The sequence below is a fragment of the Opisthocomus hoazin genome, chromosome 5, assembly GCF_030867145.1.
Source record: "Opisthocomus hoazin isolate bOpiHoa1 chromosome 5, bOpiHoa1.hap1, whole genome shotgun sequence".
NCBI classification, from domain to species: Eukaryota; Metazoa; Chordata; class Aves; order Opisthocomiformes; family Opisthocomidae; genus Opisthocomus; species Opisthocomus hoazin.
This window is the reverse complement of record NC_134418.1, coordinates 27026079-27045446: the sequence shown is the minus strand read 5'-3', so window position 1 is coordinate 27045446 and position 19368 is coordinate 27026079. Positions and strand designations below refer to the sequence as shown.

Genomic DNA, 19368 nt, shown 5'->3' with positions numbered 1-19368 from the left:
ATCACTGAAAACGAAGCACTGTGTTACGCAACCCATGAGAACTGATTTATGCCACTTTCTGCCTATGATTTTATGTGTGAATTCATGCATATTGTTTAGCAAGGTATCATCAAAAGCTCATTTTAACCCTGTGGGCCTTAACAAGAGTTGCTTGCTTTTGGCCTACTACAACAGTATCAGTCTGTTTACACTCACAATGACCAACACTAAAGATGAAACATCTCATTAAAACACCTTACTCCTCTCTTCAAGGAAGTAAACATGTAGTGAAATTGAATTTTTTTCAGTGCCTATTGATTTCCACAACCTCCCTCCTCTCAGTACCTGGAGAACTAAAATCTCTTTGTACTGACAGCATGTATTCTTCTGTTCTTTTGTATCTCTGAACTTTTAAACATATGAGTCATGACTGTTTAGATAGATATTAAGATGTAACTTTTCAAAGCTTTAATTCCTAATGAAGCATATGTCATATTCCAGTATTACTCATTTCCAAGGAAAGTAGTATAGTGATATTTGTGCTGGAAGATATCTACTATAGCTGTTACAAAAATACTAACAATGTGATTCTGTCTCCAGAATGTAATGATTCATCACCACATATACTATCTTATTAAATTCACCTACTGTACATGTGCTTATGCAGAAAAGTTGATTTTACATTATCTTTTGTGGTTCTGCAAAGAAAAAGAAAGTGGAGCAAATATAAAGCGCAATATTTATTTCCATAAGCTGAGCCAATATCTACTGCAATAAATACAGCCTCTCCCTCAGGCATCTGAAATTCTGGAAGGAGAATCTGAAACTGCATTGACAGAGCTATATTTAAATAAATCCAACCTGAGATAGAGAAACTGTTCTTGCCATCAGTGTTTTGGTTCTCTTAAATCCAGGATCACTTTCCGCAAGGACATTCATGGTTGTCTTCCCAATAAATTCCAAAGCATCTAAGCCTCCAGATAATACACTTTTCCCCTGTATAAAATAATGCAATGTGGTTATTTTCTTTCCACTTCATACTAATAGGAAGTGTAAAGAGTATTGCTTTTGCCGACGCCTTCTTTGAACATTCAGGTCCCTAGATTGTCTGTGCTTCAACTAAAAGTAGGATCAATACATTTATAAAATTATGTCGCTTTGTTCTGACTATATTTTCAAAAAGAAAAAAAATGAACTATACAAATATTTCCAGTAAATTTAAAGACTCACACTGGAGGATATGTAACACCTACTGCCAAAAAAAAAAAAGATTAATAATACCACTTTAATTTCATGTGAAGTGGCATCTAGTCCATGGGAACATATGAATAATATGGAGCCAAAGTCCATCATGAACTGCAGGACCCTGCCTTACCTAACTGACTTCTAAAATTTTGACACTTGTGATGGCTGTGGAACTGTCTATCAAAATACAGCTGTTTTTCCTGTGCCTTTATATTAGCATTAGCCCTCACTCACAATTTTTCATGTACACCGAGAAGAACTATCAGTGGCTAAAGATTTCCATTTCAGTCTGGGTTATGCATCTGTCAGGTACTCACATGCTAATGTAACCCGACATATAATGGAAAACCCTACCAAAGTCTCAAACAGCACTACAGGCAACTTACTGAGACCTTGTTATTCTTTTTGTCTGGTGACATTCGTCACTGTGGCACAGTAGCCTCTCTAGGTTTACATAAGAGCACATTTCTCTTATTTGAAAATCTTACACAATGCTCAGGTAATCTTACTGGTGTCCAGCTCTCACGTGCCCTATGATGCTCCAGACTCCGTAGCAACAGTATGAGGAACAGTCTACAGGAATCTCCCTCTGCTCCCAAAATCTTTGCTGCTAGAGTGATGAGGCACTTGGAGTGAACTGGATATGCGCTAAAAAAGAATTGCCGCTTCATAAAACATGCTCAGTGGGGAGTTAGTCCCACAGACGCAGGAAAAAGGAAAACGACGAAGTACAACACACACAATATATGGAGAGTGTAATAGCAAGGAACCAAGGACAAAAGATTTTGCCTCACTGAGTCTGCAATCATACTGCCTTCTGGGAATGCTAATATGAAATGAGGAACTAGATAGAGACGTGAGGTAAGGGCCAGGGACAAAGTTCAGGAAAAGCCTTAAAATAAGCAAATGGAGTATTTTCTTATTTTATCTGCCCTCAAAAATGCTAAGAAATCTGATCATAGTTTCTCTGGAAGGACTTAACTGCAAAAAATGAATTAGATAATGGTACCACAACTATAAAACAGATTTCCCAAGAATTTGCAGAATTCTATACAGTTAGTTTAGACCACGTTTTTCACTGAAACTGGAGTCAAAGTAGTAACTGACTTAGTTGTGTTTGACTTTTTTTTTTTTTAAATTTGATACCCCTACCATTCTGTGATTCTGTGATGTAGTTATTTTGCTGTGGAAGAGAGTATAAACAGACTCACAACAGAACTGTTTTAACAAAGACCTACAATTCAATAAACTCTCCCTGTTAAATGTGACCTACAGAGAAGTTGCACCTAAAAATCAAGAGAGGCCAGCTGAAATGACTCACTGTGCTCTGTACAGCATTAGTGATAGCCGACAACATGCCACGAGATCCAGATGAAGGAGAAGGAATATTCTCAGAAGCGCTTTGGACCAGAGAATCTTCTGCTTCTAACAAAAGAAAAAAAAGCAAGCTACAGCATACTTTCAAGTCACAAATTACAGTAAACTGGATTATGTGATCAAAATCATAAAATTTTGTAAACTGGACTAATTTGGCAGTGCCAAAGAGTTTTGTCCCATTTCAGTAAACTTGAACCTACGTATAACAGGTGTTTCAGCTGCAGGAGGCTCTGCTGTTTCCGAAGATGCTGAACTTGTGTTATGAATTCCTAGGGTAGTTCCTGCTTTTTCCTTTACTGCTGTTATCCCATGACCTGCAGCAGAAGCATATTTTAGATTATATGATTTGAAAACTTATTACTAACAGTGCGTAGTATTCTTATACTCCATGAACAATGACAATCAGAATAACTATTAAACTTACCTCAATTGCTTAGGTTTTTTTAGGTAAATAATTCACTTGTTCTACTATATCCAGTATATAAACTGACTAGAAATGATAAAGCTGAAATATAATATATATGACACTGGATCTGAAATGTAAAACTTGTTTCAGCAGCACACATAAGTTTAGTTACCTGCTTTTCAAAATACTAAATATTCTATTATCAGTTTAAACAGAAACTGATGGTCCTCCTAATGCCATAGGGTTTGGCCTCATCTAGTATGCAGAAGTCTAGAACAATTCACCCACAATGAATGGACTGTGGGTGACTACAGGGCTGAGGTAAGGAATCTGTTCTTCAGTCTGCTGCATAGGTGCTCTGTTAGGTAAGTATTTTAGCAATACTGACCCAGGTCCCCAAAGTTATTTCAGGATTTAAGCTCCTCAGCCGCTCAGTTGAAGTCAAACTCTGAAGTGTCTCGCCTCAAAGCTGCTGTTAAAATATACTTTGCAAAGTCTGTTGGTGTCAGATGACACAGAGAGAATTATTGTTCCAGTGGTAGCTGATCTCCTATGGAGATTTTACCACCTTTACCTGACATGTAGGTAGAGACTCCCTGACTCTCTGTTCTATTAAAATGGTCTAGTTTAATGTAAAGAATATATGTTATTAGTATTTTTATCTGAATAATTCTGACAGAACGGGATTGCTTTGCTGCTTTTCTACACAGAGTTCATTTACCCTGGCAGATCACATGGACTGGTAACATGCCGCTGTAGGATAGGGTGGGGTTGCCTGGTAGTCAGTGGAAGGAGGCAGTAGCTTCCTAATCTGCACCAGCTGTAGCTTAAAAACGCTGCCTTTAAAAAAGGCTACCCTCAAATTGTCTGGCTATTCTACTTCTGGATATATCCATAAGTATGTTCGTGATACACTTCTCTCAATACAAATGATCCAGCTAGCACATCTTCCTCAGCTGAAGTTTCTGCACATCAGCTGAGACACAGTAAGCAAACAACCAACCAGGCGAGCAATATTTTTTTCCAACACAAAATGAAATGGCTTCAGTGACAGTATTTTATTTTCTCTTGCACAGTACACTGTTACTGCATCTCATGTAAAGCTGATCACTTCTAGCAGTAGGATAATACAGAGTGCTTCAACAATCTAACTACTTATGAGAAGTATTAATTATAATTTAATACTACTTTGCTTTGTTACCTTAAATTGAACTGTAAATAGATAAATAATTTCAGAAAAGCCATTAATACAGATGCTCAGGTGGATACCTAGACATCCAAGGCATGAAGTCAAGCACAACAATCCATTAAATGTTGTCCACACTTTCCCACAATTGTGTGTTTGTTCTGCTAGAAAAGTTCAAAGCATCTTTTCTGAGTATATATTAACTACAGCAAAATAGCCTGTCATTTGCCAGTGCTCTGTAGTTTTCTGAATATACATATACATATTGTTACCATAAAGGCCTTAGTATAGTTAGAACAGCAGGACTCTGTTGCTTATTTAGGATAAGATTTAGGAATGTGTTCGAAACCTTTGCCTTCAAGCGGCCAAGAAGATGAATAAAAGGAGCCTTTAAACCAAGGGAGCTGTCCTTGAAGGAGGTAAGAACACACTGAGAAGACTGCTTGTTAGCGCTTGGCTAGTTTTGGCCGGTTCTGGCTGAAAAGTAGTGTCCAAAAGTAACCTATCCTTCATTATAATACATTATAGTACTAAAAATCCTACCCCCTGGGGGAAGGACCCCCAGACCCCTACTCACTGAACACGCGCAGTGTGAAAATGCTGACCTAGTGTTACGTGAATGATGTAACCGGTTGGCTGCGTGCGACTGCCCCACGGGCTGAAACTTCTTTGATGAGAAACTGAATAAAGGAATGCCTGCTTCGATACGTGGTGTGCACGCTAGGAGGAAACACCCCTCTGCATCTGGCGCTGTAACAAAGAATGCTTGCTTTCTAAAATTCCCAGACGAGTTTTAGAGAGTCTTTGTTTTTGCCGACTTACAGTATCAATATACATATACACATACATGTGTGTGCAGTCATACAAATACGCTTTTGAACGTCTGATTAAAGAAAGATGCAGCAAACCCATTTGAAATGGAGTAGGAAGAAGGAAAGCTTAGATTTATGATTCTAAGATTTCCAGATGGGTTGCACGTCAGGTGCTCTCTGAATTCAATAATAAATATACTCTAGAAAACATATGTGAAGCAGCACTATCAAAAGATCACATACAAGAAAACTGGAGTATCTACAGGTAAACACAAAGAAACGATGCCCCCTAAGGAACAGACAAGCAGAAACAAGTAATTTTCCATATGGCAGCGTAAGCTGCACGGAGTCCTGATGTTTTACACTGAAACAGAGAGACTAGGCAGGTAAATGCTTTTACCTGTCTAAAGAAAATATGACCTTTGTCTATTTTATCTCACGTCTTACAAAATGTAGCAGTACGTCCAACTGTACAGGACACACTAGGTTATGCACCACAGCGACTTCAGTCATTGCTGGGTAACTTCCTGCCTTTTGCACAATCCGTTCCAATGCAGATACTGGAGAGCAGTGTCCTGCTTTGTCTAATCCCAATCTTTGCCACATTTTAATTGGTTCAATGAAAATATTAGCATGAATAGATTATAGAGTCATTTACTTACTCTCCAAATTCCTGGAACTCAAACTATTAATTGTGCTCTTAAATTAATGTAATAAGATACTCCATGTCACATTTCTTTCCATTTCTCCTGCTCAGAACTTTTTAAAGGAGAAAAAGAGTTCTATTATTCCCATTTACATGATTTTTCTGAAGGACTTGATTTGACAACAAAATATGATTGTCCTGTAATCATATAAAAATACAACTATTAACATTAACCAAAAACTTCCTTTTAATGGTTCATGAAAGAGTTACAGATTTTCAGATTAATTTTCCAGGGTTTTTTCTGTATCTAAACGTTTGATTTTTTTTTTTACATTCCTTAATCTGGTTCTCATAGTTTTGCAGACAAGCTTATATCTCCAAGAAAAGGCACACAGTTGCTGTACTGATATTAACAGACTTGTAAGAGGTAGCCTTTTCAGGGCTGTGGTTACATGCATTAGAATGGTAAGAAAACATTTCAGGTCAGCTAGGAGCGGTTTTGCTGAACTAAACCGTATGGGATATATGTTTGACTACAGCAACAAAACCAGAGAGATCAGAAGACCACAGCTGAAATAAGTCAGCGCTGTTAGATACACATACATGCACAAACACGGCAGAAGAGCACGTTGCTTTGGGAACGAAAACGATTATTTGTAATTTCAAAAGGCACAGAAATAAGAGAGGTTACTAGAGATAAGCCTACATTTTAGAGATAAAGGTGTGCTGGTTTTGTTACAGCGGGTGTGGTAACACAAATGAGCTGACATTGTAAACTTGGGAACGCCTCAGACGCCTCCATTTACTCATCTCTAACAGCAGAGACAGAAAAGCTATGCAATGAGTATTGTTCACTGCTGGCTTTTTGCAGAAGCATGCTTTTTTACCTGTGCTGCTGCCTTTGTTTTTCTTGCCTACATGATTTCTTTTCTGTCTGTTGGCTGGTAATTATTTCAGCAAAATACTGTTATTCATCTTGCTAGATGGAATCTTTAATTTGAAAAGGCAGGTTTTGAAAGCAGTGCCTAAAAATGTGGCCTGCCTTTGAGTTTGCCTGATCTGCCCAAGGCCAGACTACAGCACTCACAAACACTTTAGTCAGATACATCCCACTTCACTTTAGACTCTCATATCTTCCACCCCACAGCTGAGTAGCTTTGGTTTCCCTGCAAGAGCTGAAAGAGACCAACAGACAGCTCCGGAGGGCAGTTTGGCGTGTCTGAAACTAAAACCATCCTCTGCAGGAATCGCCATCCCTTGTCAATCTAGTACTCCCAAGGTAACTGTATGCCCTGCTTCAGTGGTACAGACAGGGAGGAAGAGTTTGACATTTTGTCCCTGGCTACCACACAGTCTTTGTCAACTGTGTTACACCATGGAGACATTTCTGATGAACAATGGGTCAGCATTCAGTCTAGTGAGATGAATGAAGCTTCATCTCGTTCAAGCTAAAGGCCTTAAATTAGCATCTGACACTGACTGACAAACTGAGGAACCTGAAGATGGCTGGGGTAGGAATCACTCCTATGAAGTATAGGTATGTGGAAAAGCCAGCTGTGTTCTGGTTTTGTACACTAAAAAAGTGGGACACCATTGTGCCCTCTTTGAGGCTATCCTACGTGCACTCCTTTCCTCTCAAGGATTTAGAAAAATTCTTTTCCTTGTAGTTAAAACAAAAACACAAGCTAGATTCTGATAATACCTATGCTATCCAGTCTGTAAACCAAGAATAACTCCAATTAAGCTAGTAAATGAGACTAATTTCAGATCTCCTTATTGCAATGGTAACAGTCCAGTGGAGGGCTACGAGGATGATGAGGGGACTGGAGCACTTCTCCTGTGAGGAAAGGCGGAGGGAGCTGGGCTTGTTCAGTCTGGAGAAGGCTGAGAGGGGACCTTATAAATGCTTACAAATATCTGAAGGGTGGGTGTCAAGAGGATGGGGCCAGATTCTTTTCAGTGGTGCCCAGTGACAGGACAAGGGGCAACAGGCACAAACTGAAGCACAGGAAGTTCTGTCTGAACATGAGGAAGAACTTCTTCACTCTGAGGGTGATGGAGCACTGGAACAGGCTGCCCAGGGAGGTTGTGGAGTCTCCTTCTCTGGAGATATTCAAGACCCACCTGGACAAGGTCCTGTGCAGCCTGCTGTAGGTGACCCTGCTTCGGCAGGAGGGTTGGACTAGATGACCCACAGAGGTCCCTTCCAACCCCTAACATTCTGTGATTCTGTGAAAAGGTTTTAATAACAGCAACAGGTGTAACAGCTGCTACAACATATTATTGGCTCTCAACGTCTTCCAGATCATAAGCTCATCTTAAGAGATATAAAGCAAGAAAACGTGACTGCCGACCCCAAAAGCCTGTCCACAATTCCTCCCATCTAATACTTGCATTCAATATTCTTAAAAAGGAGGAACTGTGAAAAAGGGGGCTGCTGCTACAGCAGCCGTAATGTGTTATTTGCAAAACATTTGTGACCACCATTTGATTTCAGGCACAAAATAGTTTTCCCTTAATCAGCTGAATTTATGCAGTTAAAAAAAAAAAAAAAAGGCTTCTGAAGAGATTAACTGTCCTTGTTATGACTACATAAGGTATAAGCATAACATCCAGCCTTGGGTTTTTTTTAATGTCATTCTTTATTTCTCAAGAGGGGAATAATATCCGTAGAGAATGGAAAAGATATTCATGTCATTTCAATACTTTAGTTTCACATTATCTGAAGCATTGCATTTCCATTCCACACAGACTTCAACTTAAGCTATGCAGCGCAGATTATTACACACACCCATGTGTCATAATATCCAAGCTCATCAACACAGTGACATCACAAGTGGCATTTCATTCTCACATACTGAGTGATAAGAAAAGGTTTTCAGTATAGCAGGGAGAACTATGGCTGTCTGGTATTTCCATGTGCCATTCTGCTAGGGGAAGAACTAGATGAGGAATATACACAAGCACAAAATAATCAAGATAGCAGAATATTAATTACAAGCAATGCATGAAAGAGGTGCATTAAGCAGCCTTATAGTACGAATTTCAGAGACCATGTAAATTAAATAGCTGGGGTTTTTTGAAAATTATTTTTATTGTGTAAGAGGTATTGACAGATGTTAGTCTTACTAATGGCACTAGAGGTAAAAAATCTCAAACTTACCTGGAGGGAAGCACATGCATTCAGCATGACAGAGAACAGACTTTGCTTGGAAACGCAGCTTACAGCTGCATATGAATACAGCATATGCAATACAGCATATCAAGGGCAAGGCTTGTAGAAAGTAGTAACTTTCATTAAGATAGCAGATAGCTTAGTTGGAAAGAAACCCAAACAGGTGAGCTTTCAAGTATACAAGCGGTTTTTAAAAACGGAAGTGACATGGTTCAAGTACAGACCGAGAATATATTTTGCCTCACTTAAGCACTTCGGATAGAAGGTTTGCTGTTACAACTGAGCTGACTTTATGGCTTCTTGGCACTGGCATGGCAGGTTCTGCTCCTTCCATGTTCCGTATTTGTCCCTACTGCTTGCCCTGACACTTAGCCCAGTGAGTTGGTTCAAGGAACTGAAGAGCCACAAAACAGATTTTTCTTTCCTCTAGAGTTATTCTTATGTCAGTTTAGCTTCCTGAACTGGATTAACGGGAGCTCAGAGTAGCATGAGTGCTGGCACAGGAAGAAACACGCAAGGAAAAGAGAGGTGCGGGACGGCACATTTCAGTGGCTGCTAGCCATTAGATTGGCTTAGCTGCCATGGTAGCCCACTGTTAGAGCAGAGTTTTATCAACATTGTTACTAAAACACTGGATGGTTCAAATCACTGATTTGCTAAAAAATACAATTTAAATAAAGAGGGTAAAACGGTGACAATAAGTACAAGTTGTGTCTCCAGATCAGAGTGAGCCTCCTACTCCCATCTCATCATCCCAGCAACTATTTCAGTGGATCTACTCCACTGTGATTCCACGAGGGGGGAAACCAAACCTCTTCCACCTTTTAAAAATAAAAGAAAACTCTTCACCTCATTAATGAGGCAGATTCAATAACTTTCTTAGTGTGACATCTAGTGGCAGACACTACGCATGGTTCAGGCAGTGGCTGCTACTAATCCAAACGCATTACAGATTCTGTCGTGTATCGAGTGTCGAGTATCACATCTGCCTTGTGGCAGGGACTTTGATCCAAATAATGTTTAAATCAGTTCAAAGGCAACAGATTTTTTCTTTAGAATACAAAACCATTGCCAAAACAATCACTAGCTATATGTGCACAGTTAGTGAAAGAGAGATAAGATACAAATTATACGGAAACTACCTTATTATTAGAAACTTCAGCCAGCTGTGATAAATTATAGCCATGCAGTAAAAATGCTTAAAATGCTAATCTGTTTGGGAGCTCTAAATCAGGGTTTGAAGGACAATGAGACTGAGACCCTTGGAATGACCACTTCAGCTCAGTCTTAAAGAGAAAGGAATATAAGAACAATTTTTTTTACAGTAAGAACAATCATTCACTGGACTAGCTGATCTTTCAACGTTCCTTCCAACTTGGGCTGTTCTATGATACTATTTTTTTAAAGCTGAATGTATTTGGTTAGGCCTTTAATACGTTACCTAATCCACCTCAACCTGTTTCTGCTATTTTTACAGATACAATTTTGAAGAAAAATATAAGGAATAGTAAATATTTGTCACACTTAATCAGACAAGCAGCTGTATTTTACAAAGACAACGACAGAGCAACAGAAAAATCACATACCAAAGGTGTTTCTGATAAGTCTCGTTCCAAGAGCGCAGCTTTACTTCAATCATTTGCTACACTGAAGATTAAAATGGACTGGATCATGGCAAACCTATTTTCTGATGTAGAATAGGAGATGAAGTGTTGGTTGAACTGCTCAGGTACTAAATGGAGCAACTTGAAGGTGAATAATAAATATTTAATAAAAAGAAGAAAGCTTATAGAAATTCCCAATAGCTTTAACTTTTTTTTCTCTCTGTCTCTTGCTAGGAATTATCCTACTGAGCCAGATATATGGTATATGCAGTCCCACATCCCGTCTATGACAGTGACAGACACTAAGCACTTCACAGGATCAAGCATGAGTTTCCATAACAAGCAACTAGGAAATAAGCCCTCTATATGAGGAATATAAACTATTATCTGCTGCATTGATCTCCTGAACAAATTCAAGATCATCTATGCGGTCTTCCAAGTTACCTTGGGTTCAGTGAACTATATTATAACATTTGGTTTAGCATCCCAAGTTATACTGTCACAGAAAATAAATTTAAATGTTGTCCTGAAGATTTAGGATCCAACAACACACTCATGATGCCATATAAGGAAAAAAACCCCAGAGGAAATATCTGACTATGGGATGGAAGAATGTACATTTGATTTCTGCTTAATTCAAAGTCTGTTTTATTTAATAAATTAATAGAGAAAATTTAGATCCAAAATTATTAGACAGTAATATGGGAACTCAACCCTACTCTGACCCCAGGGTCAGGAAATCTAAGCTGTAGATTCCAGGAAACGGGAAGACAAAACAGAGGAAGTGCTGCTTTACGTACATCTGGTTTTAGGCTCTTTCACAGTTGCTCTTAGTCACTGCCAGAAACTAGACAGTAGATGGGCGTATGTGACGTAGTGCAACTACTCTCATGTAAAATTAAAAATTAAAATTATTTTAAACTTTTCCTTTTCTGCACGTGGATGCTCCTTTGCCTAGGCAACTTGACCTGTTCCAACTGTGTTCGTTTTTAAATAATAATAATTCTGAAAATATATATACGTGATGATAGTCATCACACAACCTTACCAAGTCAGGCTGCCTAGACAGCAAACTTGTTTGCACACTTACACTCTGTGAAGATAGCCGTGATGCTGATACAGTCAGATGGTATGTTAAGAAGCCAGTATCAATTAAGGATGAATTTTAATGTATATGAACTAAGGTGTTATACAGCCTATATAAAAATGACATCGCATCATTAAAAAGTCCATGGAAATCCACAGAGATACAATGCTGGCAGCAGGTTTTGTAGCCAAAAGCAAGAGAGCTGTAGAAAGAGATGTCTTGTTTACTAAGAAGGGATACAGCACACATTCTTGTTTGCCTCCCTAACTTTTTCCAACAGCATTCACCATTTTCAGGCAAGCTCACATCTGCTGGGCAAGAAAATACCTATGGCCACGCTGCCCCACAGAAAATGCATACACTTTGTGACACTAAACTGATCGCTCAGTGAGGCCAAGACCTCTAAGCAACATAAGACTGTGAGTGAGATTGCCACTGCAAGCCTACAAGAACAGGAATGGCTCGGTAACAAATAATCTTGTTGCTCACAAACAGTATTAGAATGTACATTTGATAGAACACTACTTATTGCAAAGCTAAACAGAATATAAATATGACTATCTCAAAGGCAAAAAATGAATGACGTGAAAGATCTCTGTTCCAAGAAATTCATCGCTGCAACTATAAAAATAAGTGAATAATTCATCAGTGTTACAGTTTCAACTGATCAACATTAAAATTACTTTTATGCACCTAAATTGTAGTTATTTATGCTAAGCAAATTCTTTTCAGCCTGCTGTTGTTATGATGGTCTGAGAATGTAAGACAGGCAAGGCTCATGGAAGTCTGTGCTTTAGCAGTACCCTCAATTAGACCTATCAATAGTGTTGGGAAAAAAATGGGAAAAGCTTTTGACACAGAGGCCCTTCATCAAGTCTGCAAGAGAAGAGCTAAACTTTAAGGTTAAATACCAGTTGAGAACACTAACACAGTTCCACAGCTACTTAAGCTGCCCTGATCGACACTGACATGTTCTGTGTGTTCCCATCATTTCCCATTCAGCAGCATGTGGGTGATCAAATGGTGAGACAGACTAGGGAATTTACAAATTGATCCAGCTGAAGATCCAGCTCTTACTTCATTGGTACTTTTCAAAATCAGTCCCATAAAACAGCCCCCCACATCACTACATGAAGGCTACCGTCAGCGTGTGAGAAGGAAGAAATACATTGCTGGGACACGGCAGGTCTGCTCCTTTCAGCAGCAACCTTCACTTACGTCAATTTAAAGACATCTAGGAAACCCATTCTGAGTTTAATTAGATATGTTAATTGGTTGGACTGTCTGAAAGAAAAGGTAGTTATGAACCCTTGGGTGTGGGTGTTACTGAAAAAAAGAGAAGATATGGGAAGTTCCCTCCTCTGAGAAACAGACAGACAGAAATAATTTATTGCCCATGGAACACAGAGGATAAGGAGGAGAATTATTTAGCCTTGTATGAGATCATAAAACCAGCATGTGTGTTGAATCTGGTCTTTTTAGTAACTAGCAATTAATTGGAACTCCTGGGTTCATCTTGTGAAGGTGTTTTGTGGATCCTTTATGAGAACTGACTAGTTACCAGCTGAATAGCTGTTTTGCAAGAAACAGTGTCCCACTGGTGACTAGGTATTTGCATACTTTGCTTTTTGTCTGTGAGAGGTTTCAATCTATAACGATTAAGTTTACCTAAAGTCGTCACAAGGACATGTTGTACTGACATACTATCAGAAATTAGAGTATAGTGAGAGGGAGCATAGGGTCCATGTTTCAATATGCTGTTCTACTCTGAAGTCTGGTGTGATACCTTAATTTCACTGGGCATCAGTGAAAGCTGGAATGATTTACGAGAAGTGAATTCATATTGTACAGACAGAAGTCATGGTGTATAAACCACAAACACACGTGCATGAATCTGGGCTGGAGTGCTCTGACTTCAAAACCCATAAGCATTTGGCTGATAGCAATCTTATCAGATTATGTATCCTTTCTGTGAAGAAGCCACAATAAGGTAATTCCCTAACTTTACAAACAAGTCTAGTACGTTGTCCATAATCTGACCAGAACGAATATTTATGTGCTTTGACAGCTTAGGAAGGTCCTTTCATCTATTAAAAAAACAATCGTGATTGCCAAGCATATCAGGACAAAATGTCTATGAATCTTTAAGAGACAACATTAACATGTCTAATGACACATTAAAATTACAACTTATTTCCACACACTTTACTGATTTAACACTTACCCACTGTGGCAGAAGCTGATGACAGAAGAGACTTTCCCCAGGTACCCCAAGCTCCCCATCTACTTGCTTTAGATGAGTCTGTGGCCTGTAAGAACAAAAATATTACTCCACTGTCCAAAATTACAGTTTTCCAAAGGCAGGAGGAAACACAAAGAAGTCTGGCATTTAATAAATTATGACAGCAGCAGAAATGGCTGTGCCATTGCTTACAAGAGTATCCAATCTGAAAAAAGGCACTTTGTAATACAACACTTGGCTTCCCTAATCACAGTGATGCCTTCTGAAGAATGATTCTCAAGAGACAGAACACATGGAGAAATAGCCCAGAATGATGACTGACAATAGCCTTCCACCAGCTCCTCTGACAGGGGCTCAAGCTTTTGTACAAGGCAGTCCTTGCATGGTAGGTGTCATTCTTACGGCACTGCAGGGTTGTTATGGTTCTCACCTCACCCTTTCTTCCTCCGGGAGGAAACCAAGGTCATCAACCTCACTCCGATGTCTGTGAAACTGATTATTTGGCTGTTTCAATACAAAGTCAGATATGCTAATTCAAACTTCAACTGAGAGGCCCCATAATGGGTTGTGGAGGCCCTACAGCAGAGCATAACTTCTCACTGAAGAATTGTAACTCTGGTTGGGAAGGTGCTAATACCAGTGCACACATCTGTGCAGTGAACACATGACTACAGCTTCAAAGTGAAATAAGAGCATCCACATGGAGAACTGGTTAAGAATTTGGTGTCATACCAAACCAAAACTTATTTCACATATAGTATCCCCAGGCAGACATGCCCTTCTCTAGTTTTATTATAATGACTGATTTATATTGCCTTTGCGTTCACAGTTTGGTCACTAAGGCTGGATTTTTAAAGGTCTTTTCACTCCTAGAAGTACACCAGATTCTTAATGGGATCCTAAACACTTAGAGCCAGTGCTAGACTGGGCATTATGTGGAGTTCAAGCTTCTGTGCACAAGAAAGCAGAATGGGAAGCTTAGTTCAGATCACTTACTCCTGAAAGCGCCTGAAACTCCAGAGATGTCTTTACAGATGTCCTAATATTTCTTCAGGCACCCGATGCTACAAAGCCACACAAATTTATTAGGGCTATTATTAGGGAGAAGCAGGAGCCCATCTCCTTCCTGAGTTCTACCAGAAGCCAGAGTTAGAGGCTTCTCTGCTGGAGTCTCTTTAGGGGTGTAATCCAGGAGATGTGCACAGGAACTCCTAACAACGGAGTTCAATAAAAACACAGCCAGGTGTTACATTAATGTGTGGTATTCAGGGATTATCAGTATTCCATATTTAAGTTATATTAAGAAACTGTTGTCTCAAGAAAGTCTCCAGAAACATATCATCCCTACACAATCAACTCAAACCCCCAAACTGAAGTATCCCAAGACAGCTCTGCATTGTGCAGTGTACAGATCCCCTGTTACCTCTTCGAGGCAGGTCCCTCTCACTTGTGGATGTCTGAATATTTTTCAGTGGAGATGAGAACACCTTCAGCTATGTCACATGTACAGAATTTGGACTTGTGTAGACTGTAAAAAAGCCTTGTTTTTCTTAGTTTTCTTTTAATAACTACTCACTCACAGGACTCTCAAAGGCCACAAATCAAAAACCGTTTCACTGAGCCTTCTGAAACATACACTGTTTTTGTAAAGCCAATGACTTGAAAATTCACAAGTACAAGATTCAGTGCTGCATATGCAGCTCAAATTCCATCCTCTGCTTCTCCCAACTAACTAGCAATAGGATGAGAGGAAATGGCCTCAAGCTGGTCACGGGGACGTTCAGATTGGATATTAGGAAAAATTTCTTTACTGAAAGAGCGGTCAGGCATTGGAACAGGCTGCCCAGGGAGGTGGTGGAGTCACCATCCCTGGAGGTGTTCAGAAAATGTGTGGATATGACACTTCAGACATGGTTTAGCAGGCATGGTAGTGTTGGGTTGACGGTTGGACTTGATGATCTTAGAGGTCTTTTCCAACCTTACTGATTCTACGATTCTAGGTTCATTCTGTGAACTAAATGAAGCAGATCTGTACAGAAAGTCAGATAACAAAATCACAGGAGTACTATATCTATACAAAATGGACTAGATTCCTAGTAAGATTTGGGCTCTGGTATAGTTTTAATGCAACCAGGCTAAAAGACCAAATTAATATCATACTGGCAAAGAGAAATGCAACTGTTCCTAGTTTCCAAAAGCTTGGTGTTAAATCTAACTTATTTTATTCCCATGCAGGTTCTCTGTATATAACTCCCAAAGCTTTTGTGAAAAACAGCATGCACATTGTACAAAATTGTGTCCTTACAAAGCAGGGAGGGGAGGGCTTTTATGGAAAAGAAAGATTACTTACTGAACTGCTCTGTTCATGCAGTGTTTCTTCAGATTCAGGTTCTGCATCAAGGCTTACGGTCTCATTGCACTCAGTGGGCATGTCTTCAGTCACCTCCCCACTGGAAGGCAGACTTTCAACTATTTTTTCAGTGAAAGGGTTTTCATTAGTAAATAAGCCTCGTTCCTGCCCACTCCTGGCACTCTGAGTGGCCTGTCCATGTTCATCTGGTGAAGACTCAGGCAAGACCTCAGCTTCCATGAGGTGTGGTACTGACTCACACGGCAATACTTCATTGCTGGGCATTTCCATTACTTCAGGTTTTTCTTCAGATGGGATGCCATCACATATGTCTTCAGACATTTTCAGTTCTGAATATAGAAAATAAATTAAGCCTTGTAGGTTCCATTTGAATGGCTATAAAATATGCAGTGTTTACTGTAAGCTATTGTTGAAAAACAACACAGCGTTGATGTAAGGCTTCCTGGAGCATGGAGCCCCTTGGTGCAAGCATCATCCTGGCACTGACATCACGGTGATACTCTGAATACTCTATTCACCTTGCAGGATCTCACTCAAGTAGGAAGAGCAGCATTGCTGTTTTCCAAAATACGGTTTGGTGAGGGAGAAAGGATGTTCATTTGTCTGGAGAAGTCAAATATAAGAGCTTCCACATGGTCAATTCCTATGTTCCCTATTAGATGTGTATGAAAGACCACTGGAGCACAGGATAATCTGAGCTGTAACAGCCAAGCAGCTCTTGCTCTTGTTCTCATCGGTTCCACATACACAGGTTCCTACAGCCTGCTGACTGATGGAGAGGAGGACAAGCATAGTGTGACTAAAACTGTGGTGATATTTATGTGCTGAAGAACGGGTATAATTTGAGAACATGACAGGCCATGGTCCCTGCAGCCATTTCATAGACAGGAAGCATTTATTGCTCACACCGTTTCTGCATCGCTTGTCTCAAAGGCTTACTGTTTGGGGAGTGCAACGCTTCTCACCTGCTTCTAAAACTCCAGCTGTGTGATTAAACTTCTGTTTTGAAGCTACGGTAAGCTTGCATGAGATACAGTTATTGATTTTTTTTTTATATGTCACAAACCAGTTTTCTCTTATTTAGTCCTTATCTTCCAAAGTAACTTTATTTTTCTAAGAATTTTACACCACTGTGCAGTCATCAGGCTGAGGATCCAGGAAGGGAAAGATGGCCATTGAGGAAGCTCTGCAGCTGATTAAGGAGCGGCACTGGCAGAGTCCAAAAGGACTACTGTACAGTGATTACTACCACTTACTTGTTGGCAACAACGGCATGCCTGGCACTGTACTCGGAAGACAACCCTTGACAGAGTTGTCGTTGCAAGGTCCTGACTATATGCTGAGTTGCATGGCATAAAATAAACTCATGCAGTTCTCTCTGAAGATGTTGTCTTTTCATTCACTCCCATATTAATTAAATATGGTTCAAAGCTTTGCATCTGTTAGGAAGGAGTGAGGTGCTAAAAGAGACTGAAGAATGGGGGGCGGCGAAAGGCAAAAAGCAAAATGTAACAGGGATTTAGGAGAAATCTGCCTCAGAAACATGTATTTAAATTAGTGTATTTTATTAAACTCTATAGAATCATGTACATCTGTGGCTTTAGCAGCCTGTTTATCTAACTCCAATGTAGATCAGCTGTTTGAACAGTTCCAAGAACAGCATTTGGGATCAGTGAATGAGAAACATTAACAAATAAGCACTTAGTGTCACTTATATTACTTTAGTTTACACTGTAACTTAATTAGCTTTATAAAACTCACATTTACAAGTCACAATCTTTGCATTAACCACAAGGACTTGCAGTTTTCCATTACAAAAATAGCAAATACTATAAAATGAACTAGCGTAGGTAAATATTGCCACTGTTTAAACAATACTCACTGTGGGATGGGCAGCATCACCTAAAGAACATTTTTGCACCTGTAAACCAAATTTCACCATCAGATATGAGGATTCTCTACTAAAACCTGTGAAATCCGTACATACGTGCACCGTAATTTTGCACGGGGATTAGATCCGAATGGGAAAACGCCCAACACCCGCGCAGTTTGCGAAGGATCATGCGCACAGAGCCGCGCACGTGAATTTTCGCAGGACTGGGTCACCTCTGGGGACCACTCGGGCCAAGGTCCCTGCAGTCTGGCTGCTAAACCCTTCCTCAGGGGAGCAAAGCCGCGTCCGTCTGACACCACGAGCCCTGCCTGACCCTGGGCGACGGCGCCATCCGAGCTGTCACCCGTGTCATTCCGAAGGGAACCACTCTCCCGGGAGAGCTCATGAGGGAGACGCCAAGTCCAGCTCCGGACCGGCCGCCCCTCACGGGCCGACGGTGGCGGCAGCTCCCGCCGCGTCTCGGTGGCACCCGCCACCTCAGGAGTTGAACCCCGCCTCGAAAGCCAAGCCCAGCCGCCGGCGGGTCGACTTTTATGACCGGCGGCACCGCGCTCCCCTTTCGCTCGACGCCCGCTGTCGGCGCGCCCGAGGGGCTTCGCCTCAGCTCGCCGTGCTGAGGCGAAGCCCCTCGGGCGCCCCGCGCTGCCGCCGCCACCCGCCCCCGCGGCGAAGCAGCAGCAGCCGGAGCGCCGCTCCCTCAAACCCGCAGAGGCCACAGCTTCCCCCTTCGTCCTTTTTTTTTTTTTCTTTTTTTTCAATTTCGAAATCCCCTCTGGGGCAGAGTTATTACTGAGGAGCCCGCGGCCAGTTTCAAAAGCGGGAGAAAAAGAAGAAACCGCTCTGCTCCTTACCGCTCAGCAGTCCTCTCCGCCGGCGCGCCCCCTGCTCCTTCCCCGCCCCGCCACGTCGGCAGCAGCGGGAGGGGGGGAGGAGGAGGCGGCGGCGGAGTCCGGGCAGCCGCGGGCCGGCCGGGCCGTAGGGAGGAGGGAGGGCTGGCTCTTCTTCCCTCGCTCTCCCTCCGTCTCTCTGAGGCGGCCGCCTGTTGCGAAGGGGTTGCTCGGCGCCGCCGCCGAGCCGGGACGGCAGCTCTGACCCGCCGCCGAGAGCCGCTCCGGCCGCCATTATCGCCCCTCACAGTCGCCGGTTGTCTGGGGCCCCGCTCGGCGCCCTCCTCGTTGAGGAGGCAAAGAGGGGGAAATTTGACAACGCTGACGTGATAACGTTCATACTGAGGCGTTTTAACTAGAAATGAGTCTAGTTACTGAGCAGGGTGTCAAATTACTTTTTTTTCTCTTTAATAGAAAGTTTAATCCTTCCTCAAAGCGAGCCGCGGCTAACCACCTG

At 41.1% G+C, this 19368-nt stretch overlaps 1 protein-coding gene across 3 annotated transcripts in view; it reads right to left on the bottom strand.

Annotated features, from left to right (window-relative positions):
* FAM114A1 (family with sequence similarity 114 member A1) overlaps positions 1 to 18931 on the bottom strand; it is a 39410-nt gene extending 20479 nt beyond the window's left edge. For 2 of the 3 annotated variants that reach the window (XM_075420700.1, XM_075420702.1), the window contains exons 1-6: positions 18876 to 18931; positions 16110 to 16459; positions 13742 to 13826; positions 2802 to 2915; positions 2546 to 2649; positions 841 to 975 (exon numbers count right to left, since the gene is read on the bottom strand). In XM_075420700.1, the coding sequence (XP_075276815.1) occupies positions 841 to 975; positions 2546 to 2649; positions 2802 to 2915; positions 13742 to 13826; positions 16110 to 16451 (780 nt within the window). In that variant the 5' untranslated portion in view covers positions 16452 to 16459; positions 18876 to 18931. Of the gene's footprint in view, positions 1 to 840; positions 976 to 2545; positions 2650 to 2801; positions 2916 to 13741; positions 13827 to 16109; positions 16460 to 18012; positions 18052 to 18875 lie in introns of all 3 variants that reach the window. The other variant, XM_075420701.1, reaches the window with a different exon arrangement.
* Positions 18932 to 19368: the final 437 nt, after the last annotated feature.